Source organism: Stegostoma tigrinum, chromosome 13, assembly GCF_030684315.1.
Source record: "Stegostoma tigrinum isolate sSteTig4 chromosome 13, sSteTig4.hap1, whole genome shotgun sequence".
Classification (NCBI taxonomy): Eukaryota; Metazoa; Chordata; class Chondrichthyes; order Orectolobiformes; family Stegostomatidae; genus Stegostoma; species Stegostoma tigrinum.
The window spans coordinates 42858627-42878703 of record NC_081366.1 but is presented as its reverse complement, the minus strand read 5'-3'; the positions used below and the strand labels follow the sequence as shown (position 1 = coordinate 42878703).

General features: G+C 38.2%; 1 protein-coding gene across 3 annotated transcripts in view; it reads right to left on the bottom strand.

The window, feature by feature from the left end:
• Positions 1 to 20077, bottom strand: part of LOC125458525 (glutamate receptor ionotropic, delta-2-like) — a 496301-nt gene that overhangs the window by 141799 nt on the left and 334425 nt on the right. For 2 of the 3 annotated variants that reach the window (XM_048543868.2, XM_048543870.2), the window contains exons 7-8: positions 17088 to 17249; positions 11646 to 11765 (exon numbers count right to left, since the gene is read on the bottom strand). In XM_048543868.2, the coding sequence (XP_048399825.1) occupies positions 11646 to 11765; positions 17088 to 17249 (282 nt within the window). Of the gene's footprint in view, positions 1 to 11645; positions 11766 to 13072; positions 13130 to 17087; positions 17250 to 20077 lie in introns of all 3 variants that reach the window. The other variant, XM_048543867.2, reaches the window with a different exon arrangement.

Sequence of the window (20077 nt, the reverse complement as noted above, 5' to 3'; positions counted from 1 at the left end):
ATTGTCAATGCAATGTCCGTAGACAAGAAGTGTAACAAGCAGTATTAGGCATATCTGGTGTGAAGTGACTGATGTTCTCATGATTTTCTATGTGTAAGCCCACATAACATATACCATTGACAGCTGGGTTTGTAGTAAGACTGATATCTAGACATTTACTAACAACTAACTATGACACTAATATTATATCTCAGATTTACATACACAGTCAAGGTTATACATATTTTCCAATATATGTTTCAAGGTGGATCTCAAACCCAGGCCTCCTGGTCTAGATGGAGTCTTTAGATTTTTTTTTAGAAGTGCCATTTCAAAAGATTTGATAGGTATAGATGATCAGTTCGATCTGTCTTTCGCCTGCCTTCAGTAAAATCACATCTGCACCTTTGTAATGACATCTGCACACAAATTGGTCACTATTTTCATCTAGCCTTTGGTACTCTAACATTAATTCGAACCTTTGAATCCTAAAGGACTCTTCTAGGACTCACACAAGCTTGGTTGGATCTTGCAGTCAACATTCAAAATACTGGAAAGTTTACTTCTTCTCACTCTTTCCTCCCAAAGTGATCAGAATTTTGACAGACTGTCTCACCTTGCAGTCTGTTAATTTACATAGTCAAGATTCAGCCTTTCCCTGAATCATTCTGACAAATTATGATTGGAGAGTTAACCCATGCTTTTCATCCTAAACCATGCTGGCTTGTGCTGTTGAAAAATTACAATTTGTAAAATTTACTTCAAAAATAATCGGCTTCTCTTCATTTTATTTCTTGCTGTAGTTGTTTTAAAAGCAGCAGCTTTGTGCCTGTAGGTGTGATCATGCCAAATGAGTGAGTTGTGACATCATGTGCAACTTGTTTTTTTATCACCTTTTTCAGGAGTAAGATGCCAAAATCAAATATGTTTTGACACAGTTATAGGCTTTTATTAAAAAAAACATGCTATGTAGTGTTGTTTCTCCTCAGTTTTGTTCTAGGAGCACTTTAGTAGGTTGGAGCTGTCCTTCAGCACATTTTGAAACTCCTACTTTAAATTTGGGTCAGCTGAAGACCTTTTTTTTAAAGAGCAAGAGAGAAGGAAGCAAAATTTTACAGCTTCAGTACAGGTGTGGACTTTAATCTTGGTTGCCAGTAAGAAGTCCAACTTTAAAAACAGATATCCAATGGGTGATTGTTACAAGAAGAACTTTTCACAACTTTGACTGTTGAAATTTTACTTCAGCTTTGAATACCCACTTGCTGTCACCTGCGAGTATGTGTTTGTTGTTAATTTGCAGCCACTACAATGTCTTTGTGATTATTAATTTGATAGTCCATGTAACATATACCACAAAGTACTGGATTCATGTTGAAATAGACAATTGGAACTTTATTAACAATAAATCATGTTGATTAATACTACATCTCAGATGTACACATTCAGTTTAGGTTAAATGCTTACTTATATTACTATTATATTACATACAATTGATTGGCTGACTAATTGACTAATGACAAACTAACTGAATGTACCTCTTATACTAGAACATCACATGTCATGATGTCAGCCAGCTATCTTAAAGTATAGTACTTCCTGAGATCTGTGCAATAATACAACAACAGTGACCCAATCTCATAAGAGGCTCAAGTAAAAACATCATTAATCTATCGCATACATTCTTGCTATCTCCAGTTATAAAAAAAGAGCAGATTAGGATTGAGAGTTTACTTTTCACATACTGGTCTCAAGGGGAAGCAGAGTTAGTAGGAAGCAGTAGGCCTCCATACTCTATTAACTATATTCAAACAACTTTAATGGAGGTTCCTTTGAAAAGATGGAATAAATGAGGCCTTTTAGTTTTTAGTACAGTGAATGTGCTGTATATGATGATACTTCTGTGGAGACAAGGGCGAAATTGTATATAGAAGTGTTGACACACTGGTCAGCTGTGGAATTCAAAAGAAGTGTTCCTGTGTAAAAGCACCAAGATTATCTGTTGCAGTTGGTGATGGGTTCTGTTTTACAACCCATGAATTATTGACAAAAACATGAGAAGTAGGAGCGGGAGTAAGCCATTCAGCCCCTCAAGCCTGCATCACAATTCAAGAACATCATGGCTGATTTGCCGGGGACCTCAACTCCTCCTTCCTGCCAGTTCATCATTGACCTCAGTTCCCTGATATTTCAAATATTCAACTAACTCTTTCTGAATTACATTCTATAGCCTTGCCTCCATTGCTGTCTGGTGCAGATAATTCCAGACATTCACTGCCCTCTGAGAGAAGAACTTCCTTTGCCTCTCATTTTTAAACAACTATCCTCTTATCTTCTAACTGGGTGCCTTAGTTTGATTACCCTTACTAGTGGAAACAGCTTCTCAACGTCTACCTTGTCAAGCCCCCTTCGAACCTTGTATCTTGCAATAAGATCATCCCTTCTTCTAGACACTATTGCAGAAGCCTGTTCAGCTGTTCTTGATAATTCACCCCTAACATTCAAAGAATCAGCCTTGTGAATTCCTGTTGAACTGCGTTCAATGCCAGTGCATTTTTTCTTATACTGTACAAAGTACCATAGATGCAGCCTCACCAACACACTGAATTGTTGTAGCGAAGCTTGCCTATTTATAAACTTCAAACCCCTCACAATAAAGGTCAAAATTGTACTTGGCTTGTTCATTACTTACTGCACCTGAATGTTAATGGTTTTATGTTTATTGCACAGAGCACCCAGATCCCTTTTCACTGCACTACTTTGTGGTGTCCCTTTCCACTTGAATAATATTCTGCATTTTGATTCCTCTTAACAAAGTGCATGGCATCATAGTTTCCCACATAAAACTCTTATGTTGTTGTCTATTCAATTCACCTAACGTTATCCCTTTGCAGATTCCTTATGTTCACCCAGATATTTTTGCATCATCAATAAATCTAGACAAATTACACTCTGCCCCCTCTTCCAAGTGACAATTATTTGTTAGCTATATTAGGAATGCTACGGAGGACTAACTGTTGTGGCACTCAAACCCATTAATCCTGATTCTTTATGTTGTGTGTGGTAAGCTAACCTCAATCCATAAGAATACATTATACTCAAAATTCTGAGCTCCCACCTTCTGCAATAAACTTTTAGGTGGCACCTTGTCAGATTTCTTTGGGAAATCTAAATACACACATCTGCCAGTTCCCCATTATCAACAGTAATTGTTAAATCCTCAAAGAATACCAGCAAACTTGTTAAACATGATGCCCTTTCAAAAAACCATGATATCTCTGTTGATTGCATTAAGCTTTGCTTTAAGGCATTTCTTCCTTAATAATGGACCCTAACATTTTCCAAACAACATAAAAGCTAACTGGTTGATAGTTTCCTGCTTTCCATCTTCATCCATTCCGACACAGGGAGTCAATATTAGTGGTTTTCCAAATAATTGGAACGTTCCCACAATTCAGTGAGTTCTGAAATATTTCTCCCATAATTTTGTCAAATAGTTTGTCCCTAGTGATAGACTGTTACAAGATCTTTTCTCCCATGAGCACTTTGCTTATCTGCTTTTTATGGGATGTTTATCATATTTTCTACCACGAAGACCAATAAAAAATATTTATTTAAATGATTTGCCATTTCCTTATTCCCATTATTAATTCCCTAGTTACATCATTCAAGAGTCCCATACTTAATTTTCTTTTTCTGTAGCCATAGAGATTATTGTTGTTTGTTTTTATATTGCTTGTCAATTTATTTTCCAAATCAAGTTCTCCTTCTTTTTCAATGTTTTAGTTATCCTCTACTCAACCCTAAAAAAAACCCTTCCAATCCTCTGGCCTTTGCCTATCATGGGTGGTCCTTTGCACACATTGAATCCTCTTTTTTGACTGGAATAAATTTTTGCTGATCAGTATGAATTATCTGCTTAAATGTCTGCCGCTGCTCTTCTGCTGACTTGCCCCTGGATCCTTTTTCCCTTCCCATTTTAGACAATTCTTTCTTCACTCCCCTGTAATTCCCCTTACTGAGTTGAGGACATTGGTTTGAGACCTGAGTCAATCTCCCTCAAACTGAATTTGAAAATCAGAGCTGTGCTCACTTTCCCCAGAGGATTCTTAAGCACAAGATCTCTTATGGATCCCATGCCTTTACACTTCATTAGATATAATGTTCTTAGGTCTGCCTTTTCTTGGATAGGTTCAATAACTTGTTGCTCGAAGAACAATCTGTGACCTATCGTACAAATTTGACTCCTTGTTATGTTTGCCCATGTGATTTCTTCAGTCAATATGTAGATTAAAAGCACTGATGACCATCGTTGTGTTCATCTTACACGCCTCCTTTATTTCCCAATTTATACTTTGCTGTACCAAGATGCAGCTTTTCAAGGGCCTGTAGATAACTCTCTTGTGTGAATACTTTTCCTTGTGATTCCTTGTTTTCACCCAAACAGATTCTACTTTACAATGTATTACACCTATATTACTCCTCAGAAACAAATCTAATCTACCTGAATTTCCTTCTGTCTTCTCTTCTGGAATGTCAAATCCCCTTGAATATTGAAATCCCAGTTTTGATAACTCTGTTACCACATCTCTATAACAGCTATCAAGTTAAATTCATTCATTTCTATTTGTGCCATCAACTCATCTGTCTTGTGTGCTTTCAGACAAAGAGCCTTAAGCTTTGACTATTTACTAGTATTAATGTCATGGATTCTAATTTCTGTTAGTCTTGCTCACATATTTTTTACTCCTTCCTGTCACCTTCTTCACTCCACTGCACCTCTACTCTCTTATTTCTTTTGATTCTTTTCTAAAATTCCCCTTAGTTGATCCCTACAGCCTCTAATAATTAGTTTAAAGTCTTATCTCCCAAACTAATTATACATTATGCCAAGACAGTGGTGTCAGCATGGTTCAAATGAAACCAATCCCAATGGAACAGCTATCTTCTTCCCCATTAGTCACACTCTGAATCAGAACCCAGTTCTCCCACACTGATCTTTGAACAATGTATATACTCTTTGAACTTATTTACTCTGTGCCAACTTGCAACTTTCTGTCTCTGATTTTTAATATAACCTCAGGAGAACCTATTTCCTGGCCCTCCTACATTATTGGTACCCATATTGTCATACAACCATATCCCACCTCTACCACTCAAAGTTCCTCTCAAGTCCTGAAGAAATGTCCTGAACCTTGCCACCAGGTAGGCAACGAAACCATCAGTGTTTGCTGCAGGGAACAATATCCAATCCCTCAATCAAGCAATCACGTATTTTGACTACATTTGTCTGTTTTCCCATCACTTGAATGGCACTCTGGGCAATGGTGCAATGGTCAGTTAACTTATCCCCCTTTCAATTGTTCCCTCATCCACATCGGATACAAAAACCTCATACCAGATAAGGCCACTACTGGGGCTAATTAAAAGCTAAATTCCTCTGCTAACCTTTTCTGCGTCCTTTATCTGAGGTGTCTGTGAGTTAAAGTTGCAGCAATTAATAAACAAATGCAATCCTGAAATCCAAGTGCAACCACATTTCACGTAATAGCTTGATGTTTAGAAGTGAAACCAGCAAATTGCAAACAGAAACGTGATTCTGGTGAATGCACGGATATTGATGATCAGCTCATATCCTGAATACCAGACAGGTTCTGCTCACAAATGCTTCAGCAGGTTTCACTCTACGTTTTCATAACTCTCACCTAGATTCAAATAAATTGTTGTATATTTAAAGAAAGTATAAGATCAGTTGTGATTGTGTGCTCATTATTGGCATCATTTAACAATCAAGTCCATTGTTTTGAACAGAGCTTTTCAATTCTGTATTGAATTTGTCTGTGAATGTTGTTCAAATTATTGTTGTCTTTGAAACATCAATGAATTATTAATATGTTAAAGTTGTTAAGGTGCCATTAAGTTTAAGGAACGTAAACAGAAAATATATATTTTTGGTGAAATAATTTCCTGCCCTCCTTAAAACTTAATATTCAGGATTACATGTAGTGCTGGTAAAAACTGTATTCCTTTTAGAAGTGAGTTCATCTTGGGAACACTTACAAAGTGATGCACTGTTATGCCAGACACCCTTGCTTCCAGAAGTAGGCTGCAATAATTTCAAAACATTTTGGTCCAAAATGCACTAAAACAACGATGTCATGTGAAAAAGCTGTTGCTTCTGTGGCATCTGGATGATGGCTAAATAGATGTAGTCCTTTCCTTCCTTATAATCTTTTCTGACTAGTGTTTGAGTTGGTCCACCTTAATCTTACCTTTGAAGATTCAAATCAGTTTGACTGTCTACTGCACTAAAGTTTAAACAAGGAGTCAGCTGCTTACCTAATCTCGTAAGGTTGTAATGTTGCGTTTAAAATTTCTTAAGTGTCATTTGGATCTATATTTAATTTTAAAAAATTACAGCTTGTGATTTCTTAAGATGTAGCTTGGGTTCCTATAATCAGATCTATAGTTCCAAAGCTTGTATATATCAAATTTGCTTGAGTTGAAGTTTGCAGCGATTGTTAGCTTCATATTCATTGATCCCAAAAGTTCAAACAATTTGTTGTACATGCTAATTTCATACCTCAGAATCCTGATGCTGATATATTCAGAGTTCACAGGTTAGGAAACCTCCAATGATTTGCTCAGTCATGAAGCATTGGTACTACCTTCATTATGAGGATGTTAAAAGTCAATTTGTGCCCTGGAATGTCAATTTGCCCTTGAATTATCAGTAAAATATCATTATCCAATGATGGGGTAATTTTAAAAAAAAATTCCAGAACTGGTCCTCAGGAGACAAAATCATGACCTTGGCCTGATCACAGAATCACTTCAGTGTGGAAGCAGGCCATCTGGCCCATCAAGTCTGCACTGACCCACTGAAGGGCATCCTACCCAGTCCCACCTCCGTATCCTATCCTTGTATTTCGCATTGCTAATCCATCTAGCCTGCACACTATGGGCTATTTAGCATGGCCAATCTGCCCAATATGCATATCTTTGGACTGTGGGAGGAAATCCACACAGACACAGGGAGAATTTGCAACTCTGCACAGGAAGTCACCCAAGGCTGGAATCAAATTTGGGTCCCTGGTACTGTGAGGTAGCTAGCAACTGAGCCACAATGTCATCCTAAATCTGCCAGTAAGAAGTTCCTGGTCCTGAGTTTATTACTTCATGTAAATGGTCTTAGATGCTTTACTTCCATCAGGTCACTGATGTGGAGGTCCAGAGGAAGCTATAGGTATATCAGGCTCTCAGCTAATTGTTCTCTGTCCTATTGGAATCGCACCAAGGTTACAATGCGAACATTCTGGCCAATGCTTAGGCCAAGCAACATCAAAGGAGTGGGAGAGAAAGTAGGGTCCCAACCTGAAATGTCAACTTTCCTACTTCTTTGATGCTGCCTGACCTGCTATGTTCCTCCATCTCCACACTGTGTTATTCTGACTCCAGCATCGGCAGTTCTTATTCTCTCTGGTCCAAAACTTATATTTTTGTGATTTGTGTTGTTTTTGTAACTTTATTTAAAGAAATAGCTCTCAGGTCATATCTAGACGAAGAAAGCTCTGAATCATCAATTTCATCTTCCCTGCAGACGAATGTCCACCTGACTTGGTAATGTGGCCATGAATATAACCCTACCCAAATTATGCAGCTATTAGTATTGCAACACTACTGCTTCACTTGTGCAAAATCATCTGAATCTGAATAGGTGTTTCTTCAACCCTTTGAAAATTATACTGAAAATTGTATGGGTAAGCTCAAGTATAATGTACCTCTTCAGAGATAATGGGAACTGCAGATGCTGGAGAATCCGAGATAACAAAGTGTGGAGCTGGATGAACACAGCAGGCCAAGCAACATCTTAGGAGCACAAAAGCTCATGGTTAGAGAAGTAAGCATGGAGGTGGAGGTGGCTTTTGTGCTCCTAAGATGCTGCTTGGCCTGTTGTGTTCATCCAGCTCCACACTTTGTTATCTATAATGTACCCCTTGTCTCTTTTTGCCCTTTAATCTCCTTCGCTTACGACATTACAATTAGCAAGAACGTCTGTAAAATCTACACAAATGTATCAACAAGATAATTAACAACGTGGTTGGAAAGATGATGCGTTGAGGTAATTCTTGTTATTTTCTGGAACACACATCTATAAATGTACATGTTCCAACAGGGAACAGTAATTGGATAGACAATTGTTAGAAGTGGAAGCTGTGGCTAAGTTTTCACCTCCCTAATGCAGGAGCAGTGAAGCAATACATCCTGTCACAGTATGGCAGGTAAGATTACATTCTTTCATAGCTTTGTATCATGGATCACGATGTAATTATTCATTGGCTAATTGCAAGAATCAATTCTGTACTTTTACTCTGCCTCTTTTCGTAGTCCAATTATGGTGAAATCCACATTTTTCTTTTGTAAATGCTTGATTTGTTTGAACCACACATGGATGCATTAAATACTCTCTGCTCTTTTTAAGCCAGTGAACTTTTCAACTCTGTGAAATTTCATCAGCTGAGCTGAAGTTGGTGGAGCCCATTTTTGCATTCTTTAGTGCCTCAAATGTAAAGTTCCAATGGTTCTTCAAAGGAGTATGGTCAAAGTTTTGCACAAAACTAGATATATATTAGAAGGGAATTGGAAGACATGAGCAAAAGTCAAAGACGTAGGTCAATTTTAAAGCGTATCTTAAAGAAAGTAGATATTGAGATGCAGAAAGGTTTACGGAAAGGAATCAGAGCATTTGTGTTTTCACTACTGAAGATACAGCCATTATTGTAACAATTAAAATCTGTGATGCTCTACAGGTCAGAATTTGGAGAGCATAGATGTCCTGGAGGATGGCCCAATTAGAATAGAGGTAGGAACAAAGTGAGAGCTTAGTATTTGTGGAAGCAGCAGCCTTTGGGTCCAATGATGCAGATTAGCTGAAGACTACAAGTTCTCTTTACAATTGCTTAAAGTCAGCTACATTTCTAAATTCTTCCTGTTTGAACAAAAAGTCTGACTTGACACTCTACCTTGGATCCTATTGTCACAGATGCTGCCAGACCTACTCAGCATTTCTTCCATTTTCTGTCTTTAAATAGCAACAATGTGGGTGGACAGCCAGAAATGCATTTGGAAACTGAGTTTGTTGTTAGTATGAAAGACAATTGCTGTAAATTTATGATGTGCATTAGTCATCAGGGATACTAAGAGACAAAAAGAGACTAAGCTAGCGTCCTAGGCTTACAACACAAACATATGTCGGCTGTGGCATGGAGCACACAATACAAAGGCTACAAAGTGAAGTCGAGTAGAATCACTGACAACAATATATCCCTCCCCAATGTGATCAAAGCATTCTTTGTTTGCTTTGAATGGAAAATCAGTGAAATGGTGTCACCTGCTCTGACAGCCTTGGGTGTACCTTTCACTACCACAGACATTGCGGCTCAGTCTTCTTGAGGGAGAATCTACGGAAAGTGACTGGCCCAGGTGGAGTCCCTTGCCATGGGATATCTTTAACCTCAGCTTGCTATGATGTGAGGTTCACACCCGCTTCAGGAAGACCACTTATCATTCCGGTGCCAAAGAAAAATCAGGCAACCTCCTTTAATGACTACCTCCCAGTGGCTTTGACATCCATTATAATGAAGTGCTTTGAGAGGTTAGTACTGGCACACGTCAACTCCAGCCACCCAGATTGTTTTGATCCACTACAATTCGTCTTCCATTGTAATAGGTCCACGTCACAGGCCACTTCCCTGGCCCTACACTTATCCCTGGAACATCTAGATAACAAGCACACCTACGTCAGACTCCTACTTATTGAATTTAGCTCCACCTTCAACACCATAATTCCAACAAAATTCATCTCCAAACTCCGAGACCTAGGATCCATCTCTCCCGTTGCAACTGTGTCCAACTTCCTGACCTGCAGACTGCAGTCATTGAGGATTAGCGACAACACCTCCTGCACAATAACCTTTAACACCAGTGCCCCGCAAGTCTGCACACTCAGACACTTACTATATTCCTTCTACACTCATGACTGTGTGGCCAACTTCAGCTCTAACTCCATTTACAAGTTTGCTGATGACACCACTGTAGTGGGTTGGATCTCAAACAATGATGAGATAGAGTACAGAATGAGATTGACAGCTTAGTAGCATTGCATAAAGACAACAATCTCTCTCTCAATGTCAGAAAAATGGAACAGTCGCTCATCAACTTCAGGATGCCAAGTGGAGAACATGCCCTGGTCTGTATCGACAGTGTTGAGGTGGAGGTGGTCAAGAGTTTTAAGTTCCTAAAAGTAAATATCACCAACAATCTAACTTGGTTCATCCATGTAGACATTATTTCCTCAGAGGGCTAAGGAAATCCGGCATGTCCACAATTACTCATCAATTTTTAGCGCTGCACCATAGAAAGCATTCTATCCAGATGCATCATAGCTTGGTACGGCAACTGTTCTGCCTACGGCCACAAGAAATTACAGAGAGTTGTGAACGCAGCCCAGTCCATACAAAAACCAGGCTTCCTTCCATTAACTCCATCTATACTTCCCACCGTGTTGGGAAAACAGCCAAAATAATCAAGGGCCCCTCCTAGTTTGGTTATACTCTCTTCCACCGTCTTCAATCAGGCAGAAGATACACACTTCTTCCCCGCTGTTGTCAGACTTATGAATGGTCCTTTCATATATTAGAGTTGATCTTTCCCTGCACTTTCTCTTTAGCTGAAACACTCTATTCTGCATTTCATTGCATTATCCTGACACATGTATACTATATATATATATATAGTATGCTTTGCTTGGATAGCATGCAAAACATTACTTTTCACTGTATCTTGGTACATGTGACAATAATGAATCAAATCAACTCAAAGTACTTGCCACTGAATTTGAATTAAACAACACCAGGCTTAATTTTTACTATTTAATAAACTTGGATACTGGGGCTACTCTGTCAACATAAAATTGGTGAAGTTGTCAGGCTGAGTAAAGATTTTCAAGTTTAGAAATGATGATTATTATCACACATGGGGAAAGTATAGTAGTCACAGTGCGTCTCCAGGAAGATTAGAGCAGAAGGAGACTATTTTCTGGGCACAGAAGAAACTCAGGGAAGGTCCAAAGGTCCTGGGTAATAAATGCTCTTCTGTAGTATTTTGAAAATTGAAGAATTGGGCACAAGTCATATGTCACCATGGATGTGCTGAACATTTCAGATGTCAGAGAAAGCTTCATGTCAGCTCATATCTACAGTGCATAGGATATAATTCCTGAGCTATCTCAGCAGATACTCCAAACATGCCACTTGACATGTGGGAGGGAAATGGAAAATCAATCATCACTCTTCCTCCATCTGAAACTGGCAGAATGTGCAACAAGGGACATAATCCTCGTAAAGATTCCTCATGGGTTGAATCACCTTAGCTCCTCTCAGGACATCATCAAAATGTAGTAAAATTATAATTGGAAACTACTGTTTCATTTTATTTGAGCTTTTTAAATAACCATTCGGTGAAGGCGCAGCTGATGGAAAAGGGCATAAAGAAATTTTGTTTTATGAAAACAAAGAGCTGTAGCAATCAAAATTCAGGGAGAAATGCATTAATAAAACAAGCATGGTATAAAATCCCGTATTAATTCCAGAGCACAAAATAATGCTTACACGTTGAATCCCTCTATCCTTTTCCTCACTGTAACTGGTACCAAGAATTTCAAACAGAATATTGGTATTTGTCCCATCATCCCTAAAATTGAGTATTCCAGTTAATCCACTCACTTTCCCCTATAAATAAAAGCAAAAATACACTTAAGATTTGACATTAAAACCCATACAACAACAAATCTAAATATAAGGGAAAAGTAGCAACAAAACAACACGTTATTTCTTAGATTTTTATTTAGAATTCATTTCATTGTGAAACCAACAGACATCTCCTTACACGTAATAAATCAAATGAGCGATCAGTTTTTAAGAGATTGTTTTGCTAAACTGGGCAGGATTTCAGACCCACTGATTTACATTGCCTGGAAAACGCAAACACTGTTCTTTTCCTTTTCTCGCAAATTTTATTGTTTTTTTAAGAAAATAATCTATGTATAGATCTGTCATCTATTTATTTAAATTTTCTCCAATTTCTTTTTTGTTTGAAATTGAATGTATGCAACAGGAAACATTGATGTGTAGTAATCTCATTTTTAGCAATTCTGGTTGGAGAATGTAAGAGGAATACGGTAGTACTCAGACATTCCGGACTTCACAGTACTGGGGCAGGGGTTGCCAACATTGTGAAAATGAAATTGAGGGTTTGTTAAGACTGTGAATTGGGAAAATCATATGTTTCTTAATGTCAGATGGAGGCAATGACATTGCCCACTCAACGATTTATATCGTGTTTCTTTAATTGAAGTTGAATTTATGGGTAGAGGCAAGTCGGTGTGGTGGTGGGGTTGGGGATGAGGTTGGTGATGGCAGCTGGTGGAATTTAAGTTTAATGAATTAATAATTAAACAAGTATTGAATTGAAAGCTAATCTCAGAAATCTACTGTCCTTTTCTTGTCTGGCCTACAAAATGTTGTTGCCACTTAATTGCCCTCTGAAACCATCCAGTAAGCCACTCAGTTCAAGGCCATTTCGCAATGGACAATTAATGCTGGCCTTGCCAACAATGCCTTCATCTCAAAAAAGAATAAAGAAAAATCAATATTGATAAGCAAGGAATTCCTTTAATTGTCTTTGAGCCCGTGAAATTCAGACTCAACACAGAATATAGATTACACAAAGTGAATAATGGAGCTGATGTTTTGGGCCTAGACTCTTCTGGGCCCGAAACGTCAGCCTTTCTGCTCCTCCGATGCTGCTTGGCCTGCTGTGTTCATCCAGCTCTACACCTTGCTATCTCAGATTCTCCAGCATCTGCAGTTCCTACTGTCTCTGAATAATGGAGCTGTCTGGATTAAAGGCTGATTGGTATGAGTCTGTGAATACAATTATGTCAGGTCAATGTATGACCAACATGTGAAATCAATTAGATTGTAGTCTCCCAATGTCATTGTGGAATACTCTGCAGCATTGATTGGACTTAGATTACCTTAAATTTGTCTTCATATAATGCCTGAGCTGTTTCTTTCAAATTTTCTGAACTGATCTGTCAATTTAAAGGATTTTAATTATAATCTGGATGCAATATTAAGTCGTCATTAACGGGCAACAATATTAGGTGAAAACATAGTACATATAGATCAAACAGACAGGATGCTAGAGAACTAATCAGTGTTGTTCCACAAATTACCACATCTATTAAATGAAAGTCACCATGTTGTCATGGTGGAATTTGAACTTCAGACTTTGGGGTAGAAAATCAAGTCTATAACTGCTACATTAACTTTTTCTCAGAGAATTTTATTTTCTCAGTTAACGTAATGCACTTTTTGAGATAAAAGGCAATATAAAAATCAGAGGAGCAGTACCATGCCAGTAAATACCCATAAGCACAAAAGAACATTTGATGATTCACTCTCAATTCGTAGGCTGAACCTGTTTTTTGCTTGTGCACAATTTGGGAAATCTTTGTTTATTTTTGGATGAATTTGGCCTTAAATCAGTTTCTACATTCATCTGGCTTCTGACATCTATCTGTCTTTTGAAATGTCAACAAGTATAGAATTGAAATTCACACTGGCTCAGGAGATGGTGGAGGCATTAATGGTGTCTTTTAAGAATCATTGGAGTGAGAGAGGGTCCGACAGGACTGGCAAATGGCTAATGTAATACCCCTGTTTAAGAAGGGATGGAGGCAGAAGACAGAAAATGATAACCTAACCTCGGCCGTTGGTCAGATTTTAAGAGTCTGTTATTAAGAATGAGATTACAAAGTACTTGGAAGGGCATGGAAAATAGGGCTGAGTCAGCATGGCTTCACAAAGGAAGGATTTGCCTTATAATTACTTTAGAATTTTTTGAGGAGGTAACAAGCAAGCTAGACAAAGGAGAGTCAATTGACACGATCTGTTGGGATTTCCAGAAGGCTTCTCACAAGGTGCCCCCCAGGAAGCTGGTCAATAAGACAAGAGTCCACGGTATTAGTGGCATGGTGTAGGCATGGAAAGAGGAATGGCTGATTTTCAGGACTGGGGAAAAGGGGGACTTTTTCAGGTTAGCAACTGGTGACTAGTGGAGTTGTGCTTGGGTCAGTGATGAGACCATAACTATTCATGTAACACATTAACAATCTGGATGAAAGAACTGAGGGCGCTGTTGCTAAGTTTGCAAATGACACAAAGATAGGTTCTCAGAAAGGATGTGCTAGCTCTGGTGGGGTCCACAGGAGGTTCACAAGAATGATCCTAAGCTTAAAGAGCTTGTCATTATGAGGAGTGGTTGAGGACGCTGCATTAAATGGAGTTTAGAAGGATGAGCAGGAGATCTCATTGAAACTTATAGAATACTGTAAGGCTAAGGTACAGTGGATGTGGTGAAGACATTTCAACTAGTCGGAGAGATTAGAACCTGAGGGAACAGCCTTAGAGCGAAGGGGTGATTCTTTAGAACTGAGGTGAGGAGAACTTCTTTAGCCAAAGAATGGTAAATCTGAGGAACTCATTGCCATAGAAGGGTTCGGAGGCAAGTCATTGAATGTATTTAAGACAGCGATAGATAGGTTCTTGATTAGTAAGGGGATCAAAGACAGAAGGAAGGAGAATGGGTTGAGAAGCACATCAGCCATGATTGAATAGTGGAGCAGACTTAATGGGCCAAATGGCCTAATTCTGCTCTTATATCTTATGGTCTTATCCAGGGAGAAGCAACTTCTTCTACATTGAATAATATCAGATCTTTTGTAATATTTTGTTAACCTTGAAATAAAATGTGTGAATAGAATTATTTGCAAGTATTTTGTCCTTTGTTATGTTATTAGAAAGAAAACTGGCATAACATTCATTAAAAATCTCATTAATATTGCAGCTGCAGTGATCTAAAATAAATAAAATGGCTGGTTTCACATTACATTTTATCACCTCTGTTAACTGTATTTACAGTTAATGACTAAATGACCTTGCAACTTTTTTCTGTGACTGTGGTTAGAATTTTGGGTATTGGATTGTAATTCTGACATCTTAGACCATAGGAACAGAAGTCGGACCATCAGCCCATTCAGCATGCCCTGCCATTTAATTCAATCATGGCTGATCAATATACCTCACTGCCATCCCCCTGTATGTTACCAGAAATCAGAAATCTACTGATTTCTCCTTTAAATATGCTCAAAGACTGAGCTTTCACTGTCCTCTGTGAAACGAGTCAGGGTCAAATGAGGTTCTTGATTCTGCATTGTGTGGGAACTCAGATACCTGGCATTGATTTTCCCTTAATTTGCCAATCATTAGATAGAAGGCAGTCTTACAAAGGACACCTTCCCAATTGACAGAAGGGTAGGCTGGAGTGAGGGAGAAAGAGACATCACACTCCATAGTCACCCTGGATGGAACTGAAAACCTTTCCCTATTCTATTTATGTTTAATACATTTATCATTCATAGTGCGGTGATGTCTGAATCTCCAGAAAAGCAGTATCAACTTTAACATGAATATGAAGCTGAGGCTTGGGTATAAGCCATACTAAACTGAATAGCTTAACTGGGAATAGGCACATTCATAGACCAATAAAGCAATTGGCAGCTTTCTTTTTTATGATTCTTTCTTGGGATGTGAACATCACTGGCAAGGCCAGAATTTACTGTCATCTTTAATTGCCCTTGAAAAGCTGATTGTTGGTTTGTTGTTAGATTACCAGAGAATCTCCATTGCAGTACCAGAAACAGAGCTTATTCTGTCTTATTAAAAATGTATTGGTTGGATACGTTACTATTACCTCCTGACATATTGTACCCTTGCCAAGATGTCTCGTTGAATTTTAACAGCTGTTTCCTTGTATTTTTGAAGGATAATTTATTGGTTCTTTGGAAGCCTGCATTCTTAGATAGGCCAGAAAAATATTATTGAAGTTTCTTTGTCCAGAAAATTTTATTTGATTATTCATTTCTACTGTACTTTGAAAGGAGAAGCTCTGATACCACGGCACTACTCATCAAATAATTTTTTAACACGCGTGATTCAATGTCAAATACTGTCTCAGGTATGGTGATGCTCAGGTTAAGTCATCACTGGTTCTGTCTCTCTAGTGAGAGAGCAGTAATAGGGTCCAGCAGGACAATGATCACTTCACATCACTTTGTTGTCAGAAATGAAAATGAGTAAAGAATCAAACCTGAATAGGAAGAGGAAAAGGAGAGAAAATAATCTGAAATTACAGCCCTAGTTTTAAAGGGAATATTTGAGTATGGTGAACATGGCACCAAAATACGTGTCGAACTGCTATGATCTGAACTGATTATTGGCTGGACCTTGTTACTGTGTATTTAGTGGGGGAGAGAGGTAATTTAGGGGTGGGAAGCTGCAGCCAGTGACCCAGGCATTCTGAGGTGACCTCTGCATGCAACTGGGCAGACAGTTAAGGTCCAGATGAAGGACAGACCCAACATATATCTGCTGCTTAAGCAACTTCAACATTTCTTCATTGTAAACAAAAACTAAAACACAACAAAGAAAAGGCACATTGAGATTCTCCAAAACTCCTTCTGCAACTTCAGCAGAATACCAACAAAGTCCTTGAAGAAGCAACATAAACTCTCATTTTTGATGTTGTTCCCAGATACAATGCTGTTCTTATGCAAAGGTTAGGATAAAATATTTGGAGAATCCCAATAGAATTTCAGCTTAACTTGTTCAACCCTTGGGCAAACGGTTCCCTCTACATATTTAGAAACTGAGGGATTAACTGAGGGTATAATTGAGGCTTAATTGCAGTTATCTTAGCTTTTACAATGAGGGCTGTGAGAGCAAATTTCGGCAACCAATGCTGTTTGTTAAATGACACGTGGAAATGGTCAACCAGATATTAGATTGGGTAATTCTTCAGGTGCCTGGCTAAATGTTTTGGGCAGCAAAGTATACATGTCTGAGGTGTGATTCTTAACTCCTACCATTGCAAGGTTTTATACTTGTGCAGGTGCAGCATGACTGAATTCTACAGTAAAACATCAGTACCTTTTTGATTGCATCAAAAGTTGACTTCCCACCTTGCCACGGCTTGGAATTTTTTCTTACACATGTCAGGCTAGCCATGCTGTGCCATTTTCGATCTTCAAGCTTTTTGTGGAAAGCATCTGCCAGCAGCAAAACACTGTCATATACATAGAGATTGGAGATCTGCATAGATTAGATCAAGAGCAGTTTCAACTAAACAAGTTTATATGAAATTGATTTATTCCCTGACAAAAGGAACTGCAGATTAATTCAATGCCTCAGCCAAAGACAAGCATATCATTCTTGTAATGTGTTCTTCCACTTACATCTATTGAATTTGAGAATAAGGATTTACCAGTCCCCTAACAGCGCTTTAATAGCAGGTTAAAGGCTTTTGAGGAGTCCACACCATTTGCATTAATTTTACCCTATAATTTCATCAGAGGGCTTGATAGTATATCCTAATTGAAATACTTAAAATACATCAAATTAATTTTGCAATTTTTCAACTTATTAATTACTATTTTAAGCAATTTCTTGGTAAAAGTGTAATCTGACCTGATTTTTGACCAAGATAGTATTTGTATGCCAACCAATTTATGAAAATTTCAATAAATGTAAATTACATATTAAAGAGGCACAGTGATCTTATTTCTCATCTTTACAATACTAAGATACCAAATGTACAGCTATCTAAAATAAAAGTGAATTATTCAAGCAATAATAATTTAAATGCCAGAAGTTTAAACAACTGAAACTTCCTGGTCCTGCACCAAATATGTCAAAACAGGACTTCTATTTACCACATGACATTGCTCTAATTTCAACCCAATCTACTGGCTATACGTGGTAGACTTCCAGTACTGTTTTCACTATTGTGTAGAAGAGGACTGATGATTCTGTTGAAAATTTTGACATTCTTGTAATGGGACTGTGTTTTAAATCCTTTGCAGTTCATGCACTAGGACACCCCGGTTCCTCTAATAAGAGCTCTATATTCTCTCATCATTTAGATCTTATGCTTCGATTTATATTCTCCCAGCCACAATGGAAAATTCGATACTTTCCTTCATTATATTCCATTTGATAGATCTTTGAGCGTGCACTTAACTTAAAATTATGAGGTTTATATGATAGTTATCTTTTGGACTGTAGCTCTCAATTTGGGATAAATTTAGGAGACTGAGTGATTATTCTGAGAGACAAGAAATTACAAAATTTGCAATGTCTGTGAATCTCCTAAAGCACCAGAACGATGCTGTAGATATTGGGCTATTTTATAAACTGTCTGAATTGGGTTAGTTCAGGTGGCTGGATGGCTTGTTTGCAATGCAGAGTGATATCAAGGGCATGAGTTCAAATCCTGCACTGGCTGGGGCTACCATGAAGGTGTCTCCATCTCAACTTCCTCACTCCTGAGGAGTGGTGACCTTCAGGTTAAACCACCACCAGTTGTTTCTCTCTGAAGTGAAAGCAGTCCTGTGATCTATTAGGATTATGGTGACTTTACATTACCTTTATAAGCTGTCTGGTTACTTTAAATATTAAATGGAGTTGTGTTTCAGGGATAGCTGCTTAGAAGTTATACCTGAATGTAACATTAATGTTATTCACCTAACTATAGGGAGAGGGCAGAGGAAACTATTTTTTTTTATCAGGTCATAGGCTTCCCTACAGAACAATGAATACCACAGGGAGACAGCTGTTATGATTCCAGTTGATCATATTACTGGACAAATCAAAACTTAAATCTGGCTTGACAGAGCATCATTTATTTTTGTAGTGGTTTAAACAAGGTGGTCTCTCACTGAGAGAGAAGTGTACAATGATGTAGATTTTGTTTAACAATAAAGAGAAGCTTATTATGCAAAATAAATTAAGATATAATCGAATAAATCAACTCTATTTCATAACATAAATTTGAAGAGTTTTGAAAACACAGTAAATATATAAACTCAATAATTCCACAATACACCTTTAAAAGTTGCTCAAAAATAAAAACTTCAGACAGTACCCAATAACTACCTTATTGCAGTACTCCTACCAGAATCCCTTTCTGTAACACCTTGAAATATTTAAGTAACTGTCACTTTAACTCTGAGGCTGTAACATCATTATTCCTGGAGCTATGTCAGAGGAAGGTCATGCCTAATAAATTTGTGAGAATTTTTTTGTATGTGTGATCAAGTGTGTGGATCAGGGAAGTTTAGTTGATATAGAACATAGAACATAGAACAATACAGCGCAGAACAATGCCCTCAATGTTGCGCCGACCTGTGAACTAATCTAAGCCCACCCCCCTACACTATCCCATCATCATCCATATGCTTATCCAAGGACTGTTTAAATGCCCCTAACGTGGCTGAGTTAACTACATTGGCAGGCAGGGCGTTCCACGCCCTTACCACTCTCTGAGTAAAGAACCTGCCTCTGACATCTGTCTTAAATCTATCATCCCTCAATTTGTAGCTATGCCCCCTTGTACAAGCTGACATCATCATCCTCAGAAAAAGGCTTTCACTGTATAGTGATGGTGCATGTTATGACATGTGGAACATATATAGGATTGAGCTAATAAACCCATTTATGTGGGTTTGGAACGTTAATCATTGCACATGTTAAATGCAAAAATTGCTTGATTTCTGAATGCTGACATCAAGGGATATGGGGGTAGCATGGGGAAGTGGCATTGAGGTGGATAATCAGCCGTGATCCAATGAAGGATGGAATAATCAGCTGAATGGTTTATACCCCTCCGAGGATCTCATTGTCTTCTATGTTGTGGGAGCATAATAAGGCAAGATTTACATTCTTTTGGAAAGGCAATGACTGATTAGGGATAGTCAACATGGCTTTGTGAGTGGGAAATCATGTCTCAATAACTTGATTGAGTTTTTTGGAAGAGGTGGCAAAGAAGATTGATGAAGGCAGAGTGGTTAATGTTGTTTATATGGACCTCTGCAAGGCATTTGACAAGATTCTGCATAGGAGACTGGTTAGCAAGGTTAGAT